We start from the raw sequence: 15,367 nt of genomic DNA, 5'->3' as shown, positions 1-15,367 counted from the left end.
GCTCTCCTCGTCCCTCCAATTCGAGTGTTAATTGGGCCTGTATTTGGCTGGTTTGGACGGCGCTGCCGCTGCCCTGAGCAGACCACGCAGACGTCACTGGGCGCGCTTTCCCCCTCCCCTCTGGCGGCTCTCAGCCTTTACCTCGCCAGGAACTGACGAGCCCACTTCAGAGCTTCTTTCTCTAGCCTGGCTGCCGCCCGGAGGAGAAGCGGCGCCCGGCGACAGCTCCGCAGCGCAGCCGCCCTCCGCTAGCCCGGCCAAGCCACGGGAAGCGCTCTCTTCTCGCTCCGGTGGCCGTGAAGAGAGAGCAGGGAAGAGAGCCACCCGGGCCTGGGGAGGTGGACATCTCTCTCTCTCTCTTTCTGGCGGGAAAGAAAGAAGAAATATCCCCTCAGGCTTGCTGGCGCGCCAAGTGCCCAAGCGGCAGGTCTGCGTTGCCCACTGCCGAGAGCCGCTCGCTGCTGCCTCGAGGGGCGGGGCGGGCGGGAGAGAGCGACGTCCCCACACGTCCTGTGGCAACTCCGGGCTCTCTCTGAGGGAAACGGATCCCCGCGGAGCCCTTCCTTTGGGAGCCAGGCGAGCCGCTCTCCTTCCCGGCCGAGGGGCGCGGAAGGGGCTGGGGCGCGTGTGACGCAGAAGGCAGACCAGTTTGGCCCGGAGGGGGGTCTAAAATAAACACAGCAAGTACACACGTGTTAAGGGGGGGCGGGGAGAGAGGCGGAGGGAAAGGAGCCAGCGATTCCTCCCTGCCTTGCGGGCGAGCGAGTCTCGATTCAGGGGAGACGCCGCCGAGCCGAGGTGGCCGGCCGCCTGCTTCATTCGAAGGCTGCGCTGAGGCGAGGGATACCATTAAGAGCGGAGAGATAGAAACGCCGACGTTCTCGGACGGCCATCTCGCCGGCCCGCTTTAAAAGGGAGAGAGGGGGAGAAGAGGCAACCGGGCGCCGCCACCTCACGCTCCTCCTCCTCTGGGCTCGGGGGCTGGTGCTGCCCGCCGCCGCCGCCGTCGGAAGGCCCAGGCGAAGTCCCTGCTCGCGGCCCGCCTGCAGCAGCCTCGCGGGCCCGAGACTATGCCAGTGCCCGCCTCGCGTCCGCCTCGCCACACTTGCCGCTGCGATGAAGGAGAAGTCCAAGAACGCCGCCAAGACGCGCCGCGAGAAGGAGAACGGCGAGTTCTACGAGCTGGCCAAGCTGCTGCCTCTGCCGTCGGCGATCACGTCGCAGCTCGACAAGGCGTCCATCATCCGCCTCACCACCAGCTACCTCAAGATGAGAGCCGTCTTCCCCGAAGGTGAGTCCTCCGGGACAAGGGGGGATTCGCCTCTGCCCCTTCAGATCGCGAGGGTGGAGGGAGGTGGGCGGGTGGGGGGTGAGGGATGCAGCTGAGAAATGTAGGACCCCTGGACTTAGTGGTTTTCCGCCTCCTTAGGGAGCCACTGCATTCAGCTTCAAAGGTGGGTCAGCTAACCCTGCTGGGGTTAATTCTGTCGAGGAGGTTATCCTGGACGTGCGCCCCCAAATCCTGATCTGAAGGCACCAGTTGGCTTTTAGGAGGACCCGAAAGAGAACCACGGGCTAAATGGAGCTTTGGGGCCAATCCAGGGGCTTCTTGGGGTCCTACTCGATTGTCAGCGGAGGCTGTCGTGAGCTCTCGGGGTTGCCTTGCAGAGGCCGGCGTTTAGTTCTCTGCACACAGTTAGAAAGATACTCAGAGCTCGATTTGCAACGTTTTGGGTGGCCGCTCTCTGACACCACCAGCTGAATAACTTGTTCAGCCCCACGGACGCCAAGGCAGCCACGGATCGCCCCCCCCCCCCCAATTCTCCCTTGTTCCTGTTTGTTAGTTACAGTGAAGCCCTTTGCTTTTGGGAGCGATTTCCGTGACTTTTTGTAGGACTACTATGAAGTTTCAAAAATTGTAGATTGTGGCCCAAGAACCTCAAACGCCGTTTCTTTAAAATAACTTCAGTGGCCTTTTGCTTAACAAAACGTGTTTAATATCGGACTGAGAGTTCTTTAATACCAGTCGCGGAAGCCTGAGTGCAGAAATAAAAGATATTTGCAGCAATCTACAACGCGTTGAATGCTGGAGTAGTCCTGCTGAAGTCAAGAGACTTGCAGGAGAGAGATGGCCATTGCAGCCGGGACTTTCCACCATTAAAAATACAAATCCTTCCGATGTCACATGTACTGCATCTGATAGGACTTCTGTGGGAGGAAGACAAGACAGGATTTGTCCGTCAATTGTCAGACAGTTCACCATAAAAGCACAGCAAAATAAACCCTTTAACTTAACTTTGCTAGCAATATGTAGAAGAAAGAGGGGGAAATGCGTGTAAGGTTCCAGAAAAAGGGGAGATCCGTGTTTTAGCCATGACTGCTGGGGTTTCCGCCAACAGTCAATGGTTTGTCAGACTCAGGGAAGAAAAAGAAAACTTTGGAAGATTACATTTTGTATCTCACGGTCTAGGGGGAAAAGTGTCAAGTTTTCCAAGATCAAAGGCCTACCAACACTACAGATTTGCTCGCTTGTTGCCTGAATCGCATATACCGTCCGGAAAATCGTCCACGTGAAAAATAGACAACAGTCCTGCTCTCCGTATCTTTAACTAGCAGAACAAGCTGAATTGAGTAGATAAAGGACTCGACAGCCCGAGGGCGATCGAGTGGGGAGGAGATGGAAAGTAAACTCACTTCCCTCCAACCTGAGGCGTTATCACAGTTTTTTTTTTTACTTTACGAGTCATATAAAGCAACGGCGCTTACTCCTAAGTAAATGTGCTGAGGATCTAAGTGAACAGATGCAGTGAGCAGTGCAATCCTATGCGTTCCTATTCAGAAGTGTGTGAGAGATTGCAGCCAGAAGAACTTTATTTCAAAGTTGAGGCGGAATGGTTTAATATAAGGTTTCTTATACTGTAATACAGATCAGCTTAACTGGGAATTCAGAGAGTCGCACACGATCACAACCCACCTCTCGCAAAGGCAGCACCCTAAACCCATTTATACTCAGACGATCCCAGTTCAACTCGGGGTGTCTCCAGGTATGGCTTTTTGCAGCCTGGGAAAAGTGCTCCCAGTTAGAATATTGTGCTACATGATCTGACTCAGAAGTTGTGTCGTGCGCTTAAAAAATAATAACAGTAAAGTCGATTGATTGCAATCTTAGGCGCAAGGTCTGTTATTCTAGGATATCTACTTTAAAATGTGCTCTACTGGAATTAGAGGCGAGATCAGTGGCAATTCCTAGATGTAAGATTAGCTAGCAGTATAACTGGACTTGCAGTACAAACTGAAAAGCTGAGATTCGGCCCAGGAAACCCTCTGGGTCTCCCTCGCTGGGTCGCCTATATTTGAAAGTGGTGTAAGTAAACTCTCCACCGCAGCTTATCCGCAATGGTGTGGATTTCGCCGGTTTCCCTTTTCGCGCAGCCGCCTGCAGGGCCGCGCTTTCGGCGGAAACCCCTCCTCAGCGCCAGCCTTGAAATTGACAGGAGTCGCAGGGAGATTTGCGTCTTAGCCTCCGCTGTAAACAAGCGCTCAGCCGGCTTGGGTGGTGGGCAGCGCCAGCCGGGAATCGAGCTGAGTTGAGCTGACGGCAGGAGATATAATTAGTTCCATCCAGCGCCGCGGACAGCTGCTCAAAGCAGCCTCTCTGCTCTGATAAGCCCCGCGCACTCCTTTACAAACAAAGACACACACACACATACAGAGATGACTTACCCACCTCTTTCCCTCTGGAGGCAGGGTTGCGTCAGATTAAATGTATTGTCCTTGCGTTTTCTTCCCCTACAATCCTAAACCCTAAAATAAAATGCACCTGCCATTTGGTGGAGATTGCCTTGTGGCTTGGCTTACTCGCTTGAGTCTTCTAACTTCCGCATTTCGTAGGATCACTTCCTCCAGAGATGGGAAAATAGTCTTTCATTTTTCGTTTTATGGTTTAACAATCGCTGGGTCAGTAAGGAAGTCACCCTTACACCTGAGCCGCTCTAATTTTGATAGCAGACGTTTTATTTGTACACTCGGATTTGGAAATATATCCTGTCTTCGAGCAAACTATCTAGTTAAGAGTGGTTTGAGACAGGTTTTTGTTTTTTTGTTTTATATCTCTCTCCTTAAGGCCGGAGCCCTACGCATACTCAATAAAAGTACAGTTCTATGAAAGTTGCCGAAATTAAATGCCATTGAGTTAAATGGAAATTACTCACGTGAAAGTATGTCTAGGATTCTATTCACACTTAATTAGGAGTATGTGCCATCGAAGTCAAAGGGACTTACTTCTGAGTAGGCAGGTATAGGGTTGCACTGATGATCACACTGAAATCAAGGGGGCTTGCTTGCAAGTTGATGTGCTTGAGGCTGGTATTCTATCAATGCTGATTATAATCTAAGCAGCGTACATGGCGTATGACACTGTAACAAATAGTTCCCTGCCCCAGGAAGCTTACAGTATAAATTATTGTCCTATTTCTATCCTATTCCTTTAAATAGCTTATATTGAAATCAATTGGGTTTACCTTTTCACTCCTGCTTGTGGGCAACTCTGGCCTGAATGAGGAGTCCTGTTGAGGACCTCTTCTAATGCGCTCATTCTGCATCTGTTGCCTGGAAAGCCGAGAGTTTTGTTTGTTTTGTTTTCATTTGATCAAGCGTTTGCTATAGCTGTAAGCGCACTATAAAAAGCCCCATCCCGTCGGAAGGAAGGCGAGTAGTTTGGGGAATCTGCTCTTCCCAAATCACCAGAGCTCTTGCTGGCTAAGAATTCTTTTTGGGATATTTTTTCCTTCACTTCTTAAAATTAACTCAGAGAAGAGGCATTGTGGGAGGTTGCTTAAGAATCGCCATCTACATCATTTCAATTTCTTTGGGTAGATTTTCAGGCAAAACTGAGGTTCCTTCTGCAAAAGGATGCCCTCATTTCTCCAGTCCACGGCATTTTATTTCATAGGCTTTGAATCCAAGGTTTCATTCCCCCCCCCCCCCGAAAACTCCACAATCCTACACAAGGAAGCAATTAGTCCCAATGATTTCAGTGGCAGTTTCTTAGTGGACCCGAACACTGTCCGTAATCCATGCTCACTTGGAAAGGTGCGTTTTAGCTGCGCATTTTCAGTCGGAGGAAGTAACAATCGGACGTGCAGTTTGTTCACGCTTTTTCTTCCCCCTCCTCTGCCTTGATAACTTGAGGCAGTTTGCCTAAAGAAAATATACCAAATCAAGTGCTAGTTTGCGTTTGGCCTGTCTCGAGACCGTGGAGGGTAAGAAAAGAATAGGCACCTCAAAAGCTCCGATTTTCCTTTCGCAGCTTGATCCACAGCCCAGTTTAAGACGAGTTCTAGGTGTTAAGGCGATTGCAGCTCCAGTCTCATTGGGCTTGTTCGGCATTTCATAAAGTTCGTTGGTGTTACTCGGGAGTAAGTACTTTGAGGATTGTAAGAAATCCCATTAAGTTACACAGAGCTTACTCCCAGGAAACTGGGCATGGCATTGCAGCCCTAACATTGACTGCCAGTCAGACTCTAAAGGCGTATACCAAGTTGTCCAACCGAAGCACCAAGAAAAAAAAGTTTGCCAGCATGTGCGTGTTCCTGCTGCGGAGATACACCAGCAAAGTCTAGCTTTAACAAAGATCCATTAAACAGAGAACATCTGAACTGACAAAAGCTAAGGACGCTGCAATACTTAGCGTGTCTAGTCAGAAGTAGGTCCCATTGAGTTCAATAGATTTTACTCCCAGGGAAGTGGATTTAGGGCTGCCGCTAACTCTGTATTCCTGGGCATTTCTAGAATAAATCCCACTGGACTCAGCAGGACTTACTTCCCAGTAAACATGGAGAAGATTGGGCTGCTCCTCTTTCTCCATTATTTCATAAATTAAAAAGTGTGAATAAAGTACAAAGTTAACAGCAGGGAGATTCGATAATTCTGCCATACTTACAAAAACTTTGAAAAGATTCCCCACGTATCTTAAAACATAGGAATTGAGTAATATCGGAGAGATAATTTTGATCCATTTTTGTTCAATTCCTTCCGCGTTCCTTCTAGAAATTAGCCAAACTCCCTATGTTGAGAAGTGAAGCTGCACAAATATGTGAGCGATTTTGTGTGTGTGCGTGCTCCGATTTGGGATGACTTCACTGCATCCCAGTTCCATCCTTCAACCCTTTCAGGAAAGGATCGCTTGATAATAACATTTTAATGAAAAAGGAATAAATTTGGATAGTGTCTGGATTTTTGAAGGGAGCCGGTTCTGAGGGTCGCAACTCGCCTGGACACTTGTTCTAAAGGGCCGGGAAACCTGGAGGGCAATTAAAATGATAGGGGGTGAACCATTTTAGGCCCACGGATTCAGTTGGATTTACTTCTAAGTAGACACGGTAACGATTGCTGTGTAAGCCCTGTTGAATTCAATGGGGCTAAGTTCCAGGTGAACGGGGTTAAGACTGGAGCCTCAGCCCTCTTCAGAACAGGACGTGGCGGTCCCCCGAAGCCCCCTTTGGGACTATGAATCAATGTAATCAGGTTTATTAATTGCAGGGTTTCTGGGGGCGGGGACGACGACTTTTAACTTTCGTATTCAGCAGTTCTTTTCAAAGTTGGGGATCTGTTAAGTACGGTAGGAAAGCGGAAAGTTCGGTGTTATATAGGACCTCCCTGACGGTTCTTCCTCATTGTCTCCAGGAAAAACATGTTGCAAACCACAAGCTATTTATTGCAAGGGGTTTCGCTTTCTCTCTGTCTCATAGTTGCTAGCAACTCACAATCGTCCGGCATGCGTGGAGGGAATGTCACTTCGGGTGGATTTGGTTTTCTTAAGCAAAGAGACAGAAAGGAAAAAGGAAGGGCGGGAGGAGAAAGAGAGATGATCTGCCTTTTCGTGTATCTTTCAAGAACAAGGGCTCCGGCTACGTGCATGGGTAGGCGAACTAAGGCCCGGGGCGGATCCGGCCCAATCTAAATTCGGCCCGCGGACGGTCCGGGAATCAGCGTGTTTTTACATGAGTAGAATGTGTCCTTTTATTTAAAATGCATCACTGGGTTATTTGTGGGGCATAGGAATTTGTTCATTCCCACCCCACCCAAAAAAAATATAGTCCGGCCCCCCACAAGGTCTGAGAGACAGTGGACCCGCCCCCTACCGAAAAGGTTTGCTGACCCTGTAAGGGTTTCCAGGCCTTTATAACCAGAAAAGCCAACCGAAACGGCCCAGATTCAGAGTTACCAGTCCAAAAACAGGATTGCACTGGAAAGTTGAAACCCACTGCAATCTGCTACCGACAGCAACCACTTAAGAGTGTCTTATGGCCCAAATAATTACATTAAACAAGAACAAGAACAAAACCACCTACTCCCCCAGCTTGCGGATTTCTCTATTCGTAATGGTTTGTATGGTGTGCAATAAATGCAAACTCAACTCTATATGGAATATTAATTTAGATTCGCCCGTATATAATGTATCGAAATAAATGTTTTCCGCTCCTCCCGCCCCCCTTTCCAAGAGATCTACTGCACTTCCCTTGTTTTTCTGCCTGGTACTTAGGAGAGGTTCCCGCAGCAGCCTGGCTGGGCATTTCTCTTGACTAGCGGGGGCGAAGGAAGAAGTGTGGTTGGGGGGAGTTGAGGAGCAAGGAAACCGTAGCACCGCTGGGAGGAGGAAATGCCTTTGAACCCCCGGCTCCCCTGGGCTTAGGCAGCCCCAGCCTCCGCTGAAGCCTGATCCTGCATGAAACAGGTGGCCGCTAAGGCCGCCTGCGACCCCGAAGAGACGCATGAAGGCCGTCGGCCTCATTGAACGCCCTGGGTCTTACGTGCAAGTAAACCGCCTTTATGAGCGGGCCCTTTGCGGGCTGAACGCGGGAGCGCTGACCAACATAAATCCTGGCTCTTCAGCTCTTACAGATCGGGGGATCAGACCGAGAGCCTTTTCAGCAGATGCTGGCGAGGTTTCTCGACTGACCCGGCGGAGTCCCCGAGCCCCGCAGTGAGAATCCCCAGCTGCTCCCCAGGATCTAATATCGCGCTCGACTTTCTCCCCTTTAGCCCCTGAGCTTTTGCGCTGACCTTCGTGATCCACGAATTAAAGTCCAGGCAGGAGGCAGGGACCCGCGTCAGATCTCGGCTCTGTAACACCCCCCCGCCGCTGTGCTTGGATTTTGTGTGTGTGCGTGTTTTCATGTCCGACCGTTTATTGCTGTAAAACAAAAATATAGAACAGGATGCCTTCATTTTCCTTTCCTCTCCCCCTCCCTTCTCCCCCTCTCTCCGCGGGTGTTTGCTTTTCTTTTCCCTCCACAATAGGAAAGGGGGAAAGAGGAACACTTTAGGAAGTAAAGCGCCCCTCCCCCCCCCGCATCCAGGTCCCTCCAGGTTGGGGACGCGCTATGGTTAAAGTGTGACACCGCGTAGCGATGAAAATGGACATTTAAAAACAGCCCTCTTCGTAATGATTAAACCAAAAGGGGAGGCCAGCTGCTTAATGAATGACTTTTTTAAAAAGCAAGCAAACCTGGAACCTCGGTCGCCTTAATCCAGAAAGAAAGGCATACATATGATAACGCTTTCCTAGAGGTTTCTTCCTCGCATAAGCCCCCGTTTATAATCGTATAGTTATCAGCTCAAAATCAAGTACAAAGGTGCCATAGCTGCATTGAAAGCACTCCCACGAGAATCCTGGGAACTGTAGTTTTTGAAGGGTGCTGGGACATGTAGGGAAGGAGGGAGAAACGACGGGCCCCATGATTCAGTTGCTTTGCTTTAAATGTATGTCGTGCGCCCTTTAAATATAGTGGTACCTCGGGTTACATACGCTTCAGGTTACAGACGCTTCAGGTTACAGACTCCACTAACCCAGAAATATTACCTCGGGTTAAGAACTTTGCTTCAGGATGAGAACAGAAATCATGCTCCGGCGGCGCAGCGGCAGTGGGAGGCCCCATTAGCTAAAGTGGTGCTTCAGGTTAAGAACAGTTTCAGGTTAAGAACGGACCTCCGGAACGAATTAAGTACTTAACCCGAGGTACCACTGTTTCTTGCTCTGCTAGCACTGCGCCATCATTGCCATTTGCACTGTTGGTTAGCTTATATGGGGAAATAGAAAAAGGCGCGTGGGGCTCACAACCCCTCTCTAAACGGAGAGGACTCGGGCTACTGGATAAATTGTAGCCTGCGGACTTAGTGGTCTTCACCTCTATTAGGATGCGTCACGTGCTATTTCAAAATGTGACCCTACTGCTCTTGGGGGCCCCTCCAGATTCTGCCCTGGTGGCACTTGGTTTGGGGCGCCGCCAAGGTAGTGGTGGGGAACGCCACAGCCTGGTTAAGCCGGAGGACTCCCGCACTAAGAAAAAGTAAGAGACTCTCTCACTTCAAGTCAATGTGCTTAGAATCCAGAGTCCAGTTCGGGTTTAAGGACTTTTCCACTCGATCTTAACGGGACTCGCTTCATTTATAAAGGTATCCCGCTTTCTGCCTTTCACGTTTAGTCACCTCCCAGCCCAGCTTCAGAATACTAAAACGCCCGTGACGCAACTGTGGATCGCTTAAACCAAAACTTAGTCGTCTTGCACAGAACCACCAGGCTGTAAACCCTCTCTTTCTCTCTCAGCTGAAAAACTGCATGCACCTTTTAACATGCCATGAGCACAAACCCCTGTTTACTATCAATCAGCGTTTGCCGAAGCCAGCCGTCTCCTTCTGTAGCAGCGGGAAAAACCTGGAGATTTTCAGCTTTCCTTGGCGTTGGCTGTTCTTATTCAGTCAGAATTGAAAACCCGCAGCGCATGGTCTTATTACATTTTCTGGTTTTCTTATGAATATTGCATGATCAATTATATTACACCTATTTAATAAATACTTCTAGAGCAAATTAAAGCAGAAAAGCTAACATCATATACCAGGTCCAAGTGAATTCACATTTACTTTACTTATGGGTAAACATGTTTAAAGATTATAACCCTGCAGCACAATCCTATCCACACTAACAGTGTAATCCTGACCAAATCTACTCTGAAATACATCTCTGTGAGTTCCGTGGGACTTACTCCCAGGTAAGTGGAGTTAATTGCAGCCTAACCTAGGAGCGAATCTCTCTGAACTTAATAGGGTATACTTCTGAGTAGACATGCTATGGATTGTACTGTATTAGAATACTTTTATGCAAGTAAGTGATAATGAACGCGCTGGCTCTACTGTTAGGATCTGGCTGGCAGAGCACAGGGTGGTTGCTGTTGTTTTCAATAATTGCACACCAATTTTTAGAAATACGCAATTTGGCGTGGGAAGACTTTCCTGAGCAATGCAGTACAGTGGTACCTCGGCTTAAGTACTTAATTCGTTCCGGAGGCCCGTTCTTAACCTGAAACTTCTTAACCTGAAGCACCACTTTAGCTAATGGAGCCTCCTGCTGCTGCCGTGCCGCCGGAGCCTGATTTCTGTTCTCATCCTGAAGCAAAGTTCTTAACCTGAAGCACGATTTCTGGGTTAGCGGAGTCTGTAACCTGAAGCGTATGTAACCTGAGGTACCACTGTACTGTACTAGTATGTTTGGGGAAGGAATGCGGGGCTGACAGTACACTCCGATTCGTTCCTACCCAGATGCAAGGCGTTGCTGAATCCAAAGGGACTTACTCTCAAGTTAAATGTTTGCTGCAAGCTATTTTCAGCCGGGGTCCGAAGGTCCCAATAAAGACGAGAGTACCCCCACCCTCAGCGCTCGCAGAGTGCCATCTCCTCCCTCCCGTGTAGTCTCAGCTCCTATTTATCTGACATTAAGGGCAGAGGCGTGTTTGCACCTCGAATAAAGGAGAGGGAACTTTTACGTGCTTAATTCTTGTTTGTGTGACTGCTGGTTAAGACCCAGAAGGACCGCTGGCCTTTCCTAAAACCGCCATCCTAAACACCCGATGCTCTCGGGAAATTGGATTATATATTTCTGCCAGAGCTCCTGGGCCTTTCTATGCCTGTGGCTCCCTCCAGCCTATGCCTTCAGCCAGCCTTCACCAACCGGGTGCCCTCCCGATATTTTGGTCGAAACATCTGGAGGGCAACAGCTTGGCGAAGACTGGCTTAAGGCATGTGGGCGGAGGCGAGGGGGGCAAGCCAGCCCAGAAAGCTGGTGGTGACCCCAACTGAAATATGCAGTAAACCGTGCTTAGGATCAAGTGTCAGCGCTATCAGCAGTTTTCCGTCGGATTTAACTCACTCTGGATACGTAAGGGAGAGAGGCGCCCTCGGCTTTCCTCCCTCCGCGACACCCAGCTGCTTTCCTCTCCTGTTTCTCCAGCCCCCCGGATCCCTTGAAGGACCGCCGTGGGCGAAGGGAGGGTAAGGGGCGTCTGGGACAAGGGGGGAAGGAAGGAAGGTAATTGGGGCTAGGACTAAACCCGACTGAATTAAACGGGACACAGTCCCAGGTAAGTGACATTACTGCCTCTCCCCCACACTTACCTAAGAGTAAGGCCCATTGGATCCAGGGGGCCTTAGTCCTAAATGGGCAGGGTTAGGATCGTAGGAGCCAAGGGGTCTTCGGCTCCCTCCAATAAAATATTTGAGGGGCCGAACCCCCCCCCCCAAGATGATGGACATTGCCATTCACATACGCGCACCAAGTCGATTATGAGGGGTGCGGCTTACCTGCCCCCCCAAACATTTTATTCAAGAGGGCAGCCCTGGCTAGGATGGCAGCCTTGACCTTTCAGCAATTTCTTTCCCCGCCCCACTCGATTCAAGCGCGAAATGAAAAGGAGTCGGGATTAGGTTGGGAGAGCGCCATCCCTCGGCCCGCTGCTTGCAGTCAACGGGCGGAGCGACGCCGCGCAGAGCCAGGTTTGGCGCCTGCTGCTAAAAGGAAGGGAGACGTTTATTTTTCCTGGGAGCGGAGATGTCTTTCCTCTAGCAGGCGATTTCTCCTTAGAGAGTCACGGGGCGCTGCTGCTGCTTGTTCTCACCAGGCAAGCAAACAGGACTTGCCAGCAGAAAAGAGAGAGAGAGTGAATTGTCTTTGGGCTGCCGCCAGTTTTTCTGCCCCAGAAAAGGTGCGCTCTTTGTTTGTAGATGGCGGCCTCGCTCGCGTGCCGCAGTAGCAGCGGCAGCAGCGCCTTAGCAGAAGCGAGATCTCTCGCACGGAAGCCAAGGGCCTCTTCTAAGATGGCGCCTGTCACGTGCACTTTTTTTTAAAAAAGTACTTAATGTGGGGTGGGGGGGTGTTGAAATGCCTGATTCATCGGAAGCCTGTATCGATTAAGTTCGATCAATTAATCAACTAAGGCTGCGATTCCTCCGTTTCTCGCTGAATTCGGTGGGATTTACTTCTAAATTTATAGTTGCGTTAGGATCGCATTGCACATGTCGCATTCTACAGCCCGTGCAGGTATTAGGACTGCTCCGGCTCCGGATTTCTTAAAGTGGATCAGATACTACATAACATATATATCGGTATTCATCATCGTCGTCACGGACTGGCGTCAGAATGGGACTTCCTATCCTTTCAAGCGCATTAGCCATGAGTTTTTAAAGGGGCGATAGCTTTAGGTAAATTAATCCGGACCAACCGTAACTGTTGCGAGTCATATACAGTACAGTACCTACAAAGCCGAAGAATCAGCTTTTCTTCAGTCTCCTACTTCCCCTCCCCACGCAACCCTTTGGGTGCAGAAGGTCTGCAGTCTGAAGAGGGAGCTTTCCAGACACACTAAGAGTCGCCGGGCCGGTGGATGCGCGTACACCTTTGCCAACAACCAGCAAAAATAAAAATAAAAATAAATCGCGGCCCGGTCGCCTTACTCCCGCTTATGCCGATTTCATTATATACTCCTTTATGCCCACTGGGCCCCAGAAGATCCTCGGGGATCCTTCAAAGTGCCGCTGATGGTTCTGATTTTGGGGCCAGGGGCGATTCTTTGGAGGCTCCTTCCGCTTTCCGGAAAGCGAGAGCTTCCAAGCGAGCTGTTCCAAAAAGAAGCCTTTAGCACGTTGTTTACCTGGGAGACAGACCCAGCTCTCAAATTTAAGCAGGAATTTAAACACACATTTATCTGTGAGGAAGCCCTGGAGAATTCTCAGAGTTCTGCAAATAATCCCTGGTTATGAAACAGCAACACAGAAGAGACGGACGTTTGTACTGGGTTCGGGGGGTCTGTTTCTGGGAGCGTCCTTGTTTCCCTGGGATGGGAGACCCTGGCGTCCAGTGCTTACATTTTAAAGAGAGATGGAGGGTCAGCCCCTCGGGTGGAAAGTAAGGCGGGTAAACTCCGCGGTTCTCTGCAGTACCTGACTTAGAAGGAAGTTCTACGTACATTTAAAGACCCTCACTTTAGGAAGCACGATGTGGATCCTAAACGCATTGCTGCTACTCATGTGATTCGCTTGTTTTGGATTTATATGCAGCCTTCGCCCGAAGGTTCAAAGGCTGCTCGAACCGTGTCCTGTCGTTGGAAGAATCTCCCCCATCCCCGTGTGGACTCGGGGTGAGAAGAGGAGAAGGAAGGTGGTGGGGACTGGGGTGCGGACCTTTAAAATATGTACTCAGTTCATCAAATACTCAACAACGACAGCAATCTTCCCACATGCCGGGAAGATAACAGTTCCACCGGAAAATGGGGAAGAGGAGAGATTCAGCTGAGCTTAGTTGAATCGTCAAGTCTGTTTCGTTGTAGCAAAACTGGCTGTTTCTTTTAAGGCAGCCGTTTAGGATGGAGATGTAAAGAGGAAGTCACCTCGGCAGTCATTCCTCAATAGAGGCTACAGCAGCAGAGCAGGGAAAGGCAAGCAGGGACGACCAGCCTCCTCCCTGCTCCTTCTTTCGTGTCTTCTGGGAGTTATTTGCCAAGCCAATCCTCTGCGTGCCAAATAAAGGAGCTGCTCTCCGAGGGGGAAAACCCTCACCATGTACGATAAATAGAAGAAGAAGAGGTAGAGGTTACACTAGGATGCAAGCTAAAGGATTAAGCAGCCCACTTCTGCTTCGAACAAATGTCGGAGTCCCTTTATTTATTATGACCAAACAAAATGTCACGAAACAACGAAGGAGCTTTTGAGTCCTCCGAAACGCTTTCATCAGCCTGTTTGTAAAGTAAGGCGGAGAGGTTTGATACTGACCATAAAGTCTGTATTGGTCAAAGGTTCAGCTTTGTTGTCTTGCCTTAGGAGGGGCACATGGCTTTTGTTGCGGGGAGCACTTTTGTGGGGAGTGGGGCAGAACCGAAGTGATTGGTCAGTTACTTAAGTATTTCTATTGTTTTACTTGATGGGGGGGGCAGCTGCTCCATGAAGGGACATGGAGATGGGGTTGCCAGGAAGACCGCCCGCACTTCAGTATTCACCGCTACATCACTGCCGACGCACACGTACTTGGGACCAAACCTCACTGAATGCTGACTGTGCTTCCAAGTAAACACTCACAGGATTGCGCTTTAAATAGCTAATGTCGCAGTTTCTATCAGCATTAGCCTAAACACTTCGGCTTCATTGTTTTTTGGATCGAGCTCTCTCTGGCGACATACACCTGAGCTTTAGCGGTGGGAGCAGTGGGGCAATTTTAGACTTTGGTCTTATATGGTCCCATCTCTGAATGCTAGTAACGTGCGTTTTGATATCAGCCCCCTACTGATTTTGCTGAGTGGGACTATGGACCTCTGCCCCAAAGCCCTGCCGTCACCGTTGACAATGCGACTGGAGGAATTCAGTTTTGTACTGGAGAGAATCTTGCAACACTTAAAAATCTTCGGGAATCCCGCAACTAATGTCAAATGATACAATGCAAAGGAGCCCGTCTGGCGGATTTTGGTGCATAGATCCATTGGCTCAGAGAACAAACATGCTTTGTATTTCCTGATCGTCAGCAGACATATTAACATCAAAACACACACTCACAAACAAAGATTTAGCATTTTGCTAACTCTGTTGGCCGTTCTTATGATGTACTTATGGCTGCCAGGATGACAACAAAGTTGAAACTGCTGATGCCGTGGTTGAATGTTACGCCGAGGGATGGACTTGGCAACGTTTCTGTGTATTTCTATATATTTTTCTAACCGAGTTAAGACAGCATTTCTATGTATAAAGACGTGACGGGTATACGTGGGAATGGAATTTGTAGCCCTCTGGAAAAGGCTTTGAGATAAGTAGTAGTGGAGAGCAGCAGCAAATAAATCTACATTGTGTTCCTTGGGAAATGCAACAATGGATTCATGTCTTCCTCAAAATGCAGCTGGGCTCTGCTTGATTATTAAAGAAAAAACAACACGATTTGCTTGTACAAAGAGGTTAAAAGGTTTATGAGACAGCATTTACTGAAGCCCAGGCGATAGTTATTCAGACAAAAGGTGCATGTAGAAATAACTCTGAACATGCTGATAAATTCGTACCA

General features: G+C 49.4%; 1 protein-coding gene across 1 annotated transcript in view; it reads left to right on the top strand.

Moving 5' to 3' along the window:
* The first annotated feature begins 528 nt into the window (after positions 1-528).
* Positions 529-15,367, top strand: part of SIM2 (SIM bHLH transcription factor 2) — a 50,424-nt gene continuing 35,585 nt past the window's right edge. The window contains exon 1 of the mRNA XM_083734758.1: positions 529-1,291. Coding sequence (XP_083590884.1) covers positions 1,117-1,291 — 175 coding nt within the window. The 5' untranslated portion in view covers positions 529-1,116. The remainder of the gene's footprint in view (positions 1,292-15,367) is intronic.

The sequence above is a fragment of the Podarcis gaigeae genome (genome assembly GCF_964106915.1).
Source record: "Podarcis gaigeae genome assembly, chromosome: 4".
Classification (NCBI taxonomy): Eukaryota; Metazoa; Chordata; class Lepidosauria; order Squamata; family Lacertidae; genus Podarcis; species Podarcis gaigeae.
This window is presented reverse-complemented; position numbering and strand designations above follow the sequence as displayed.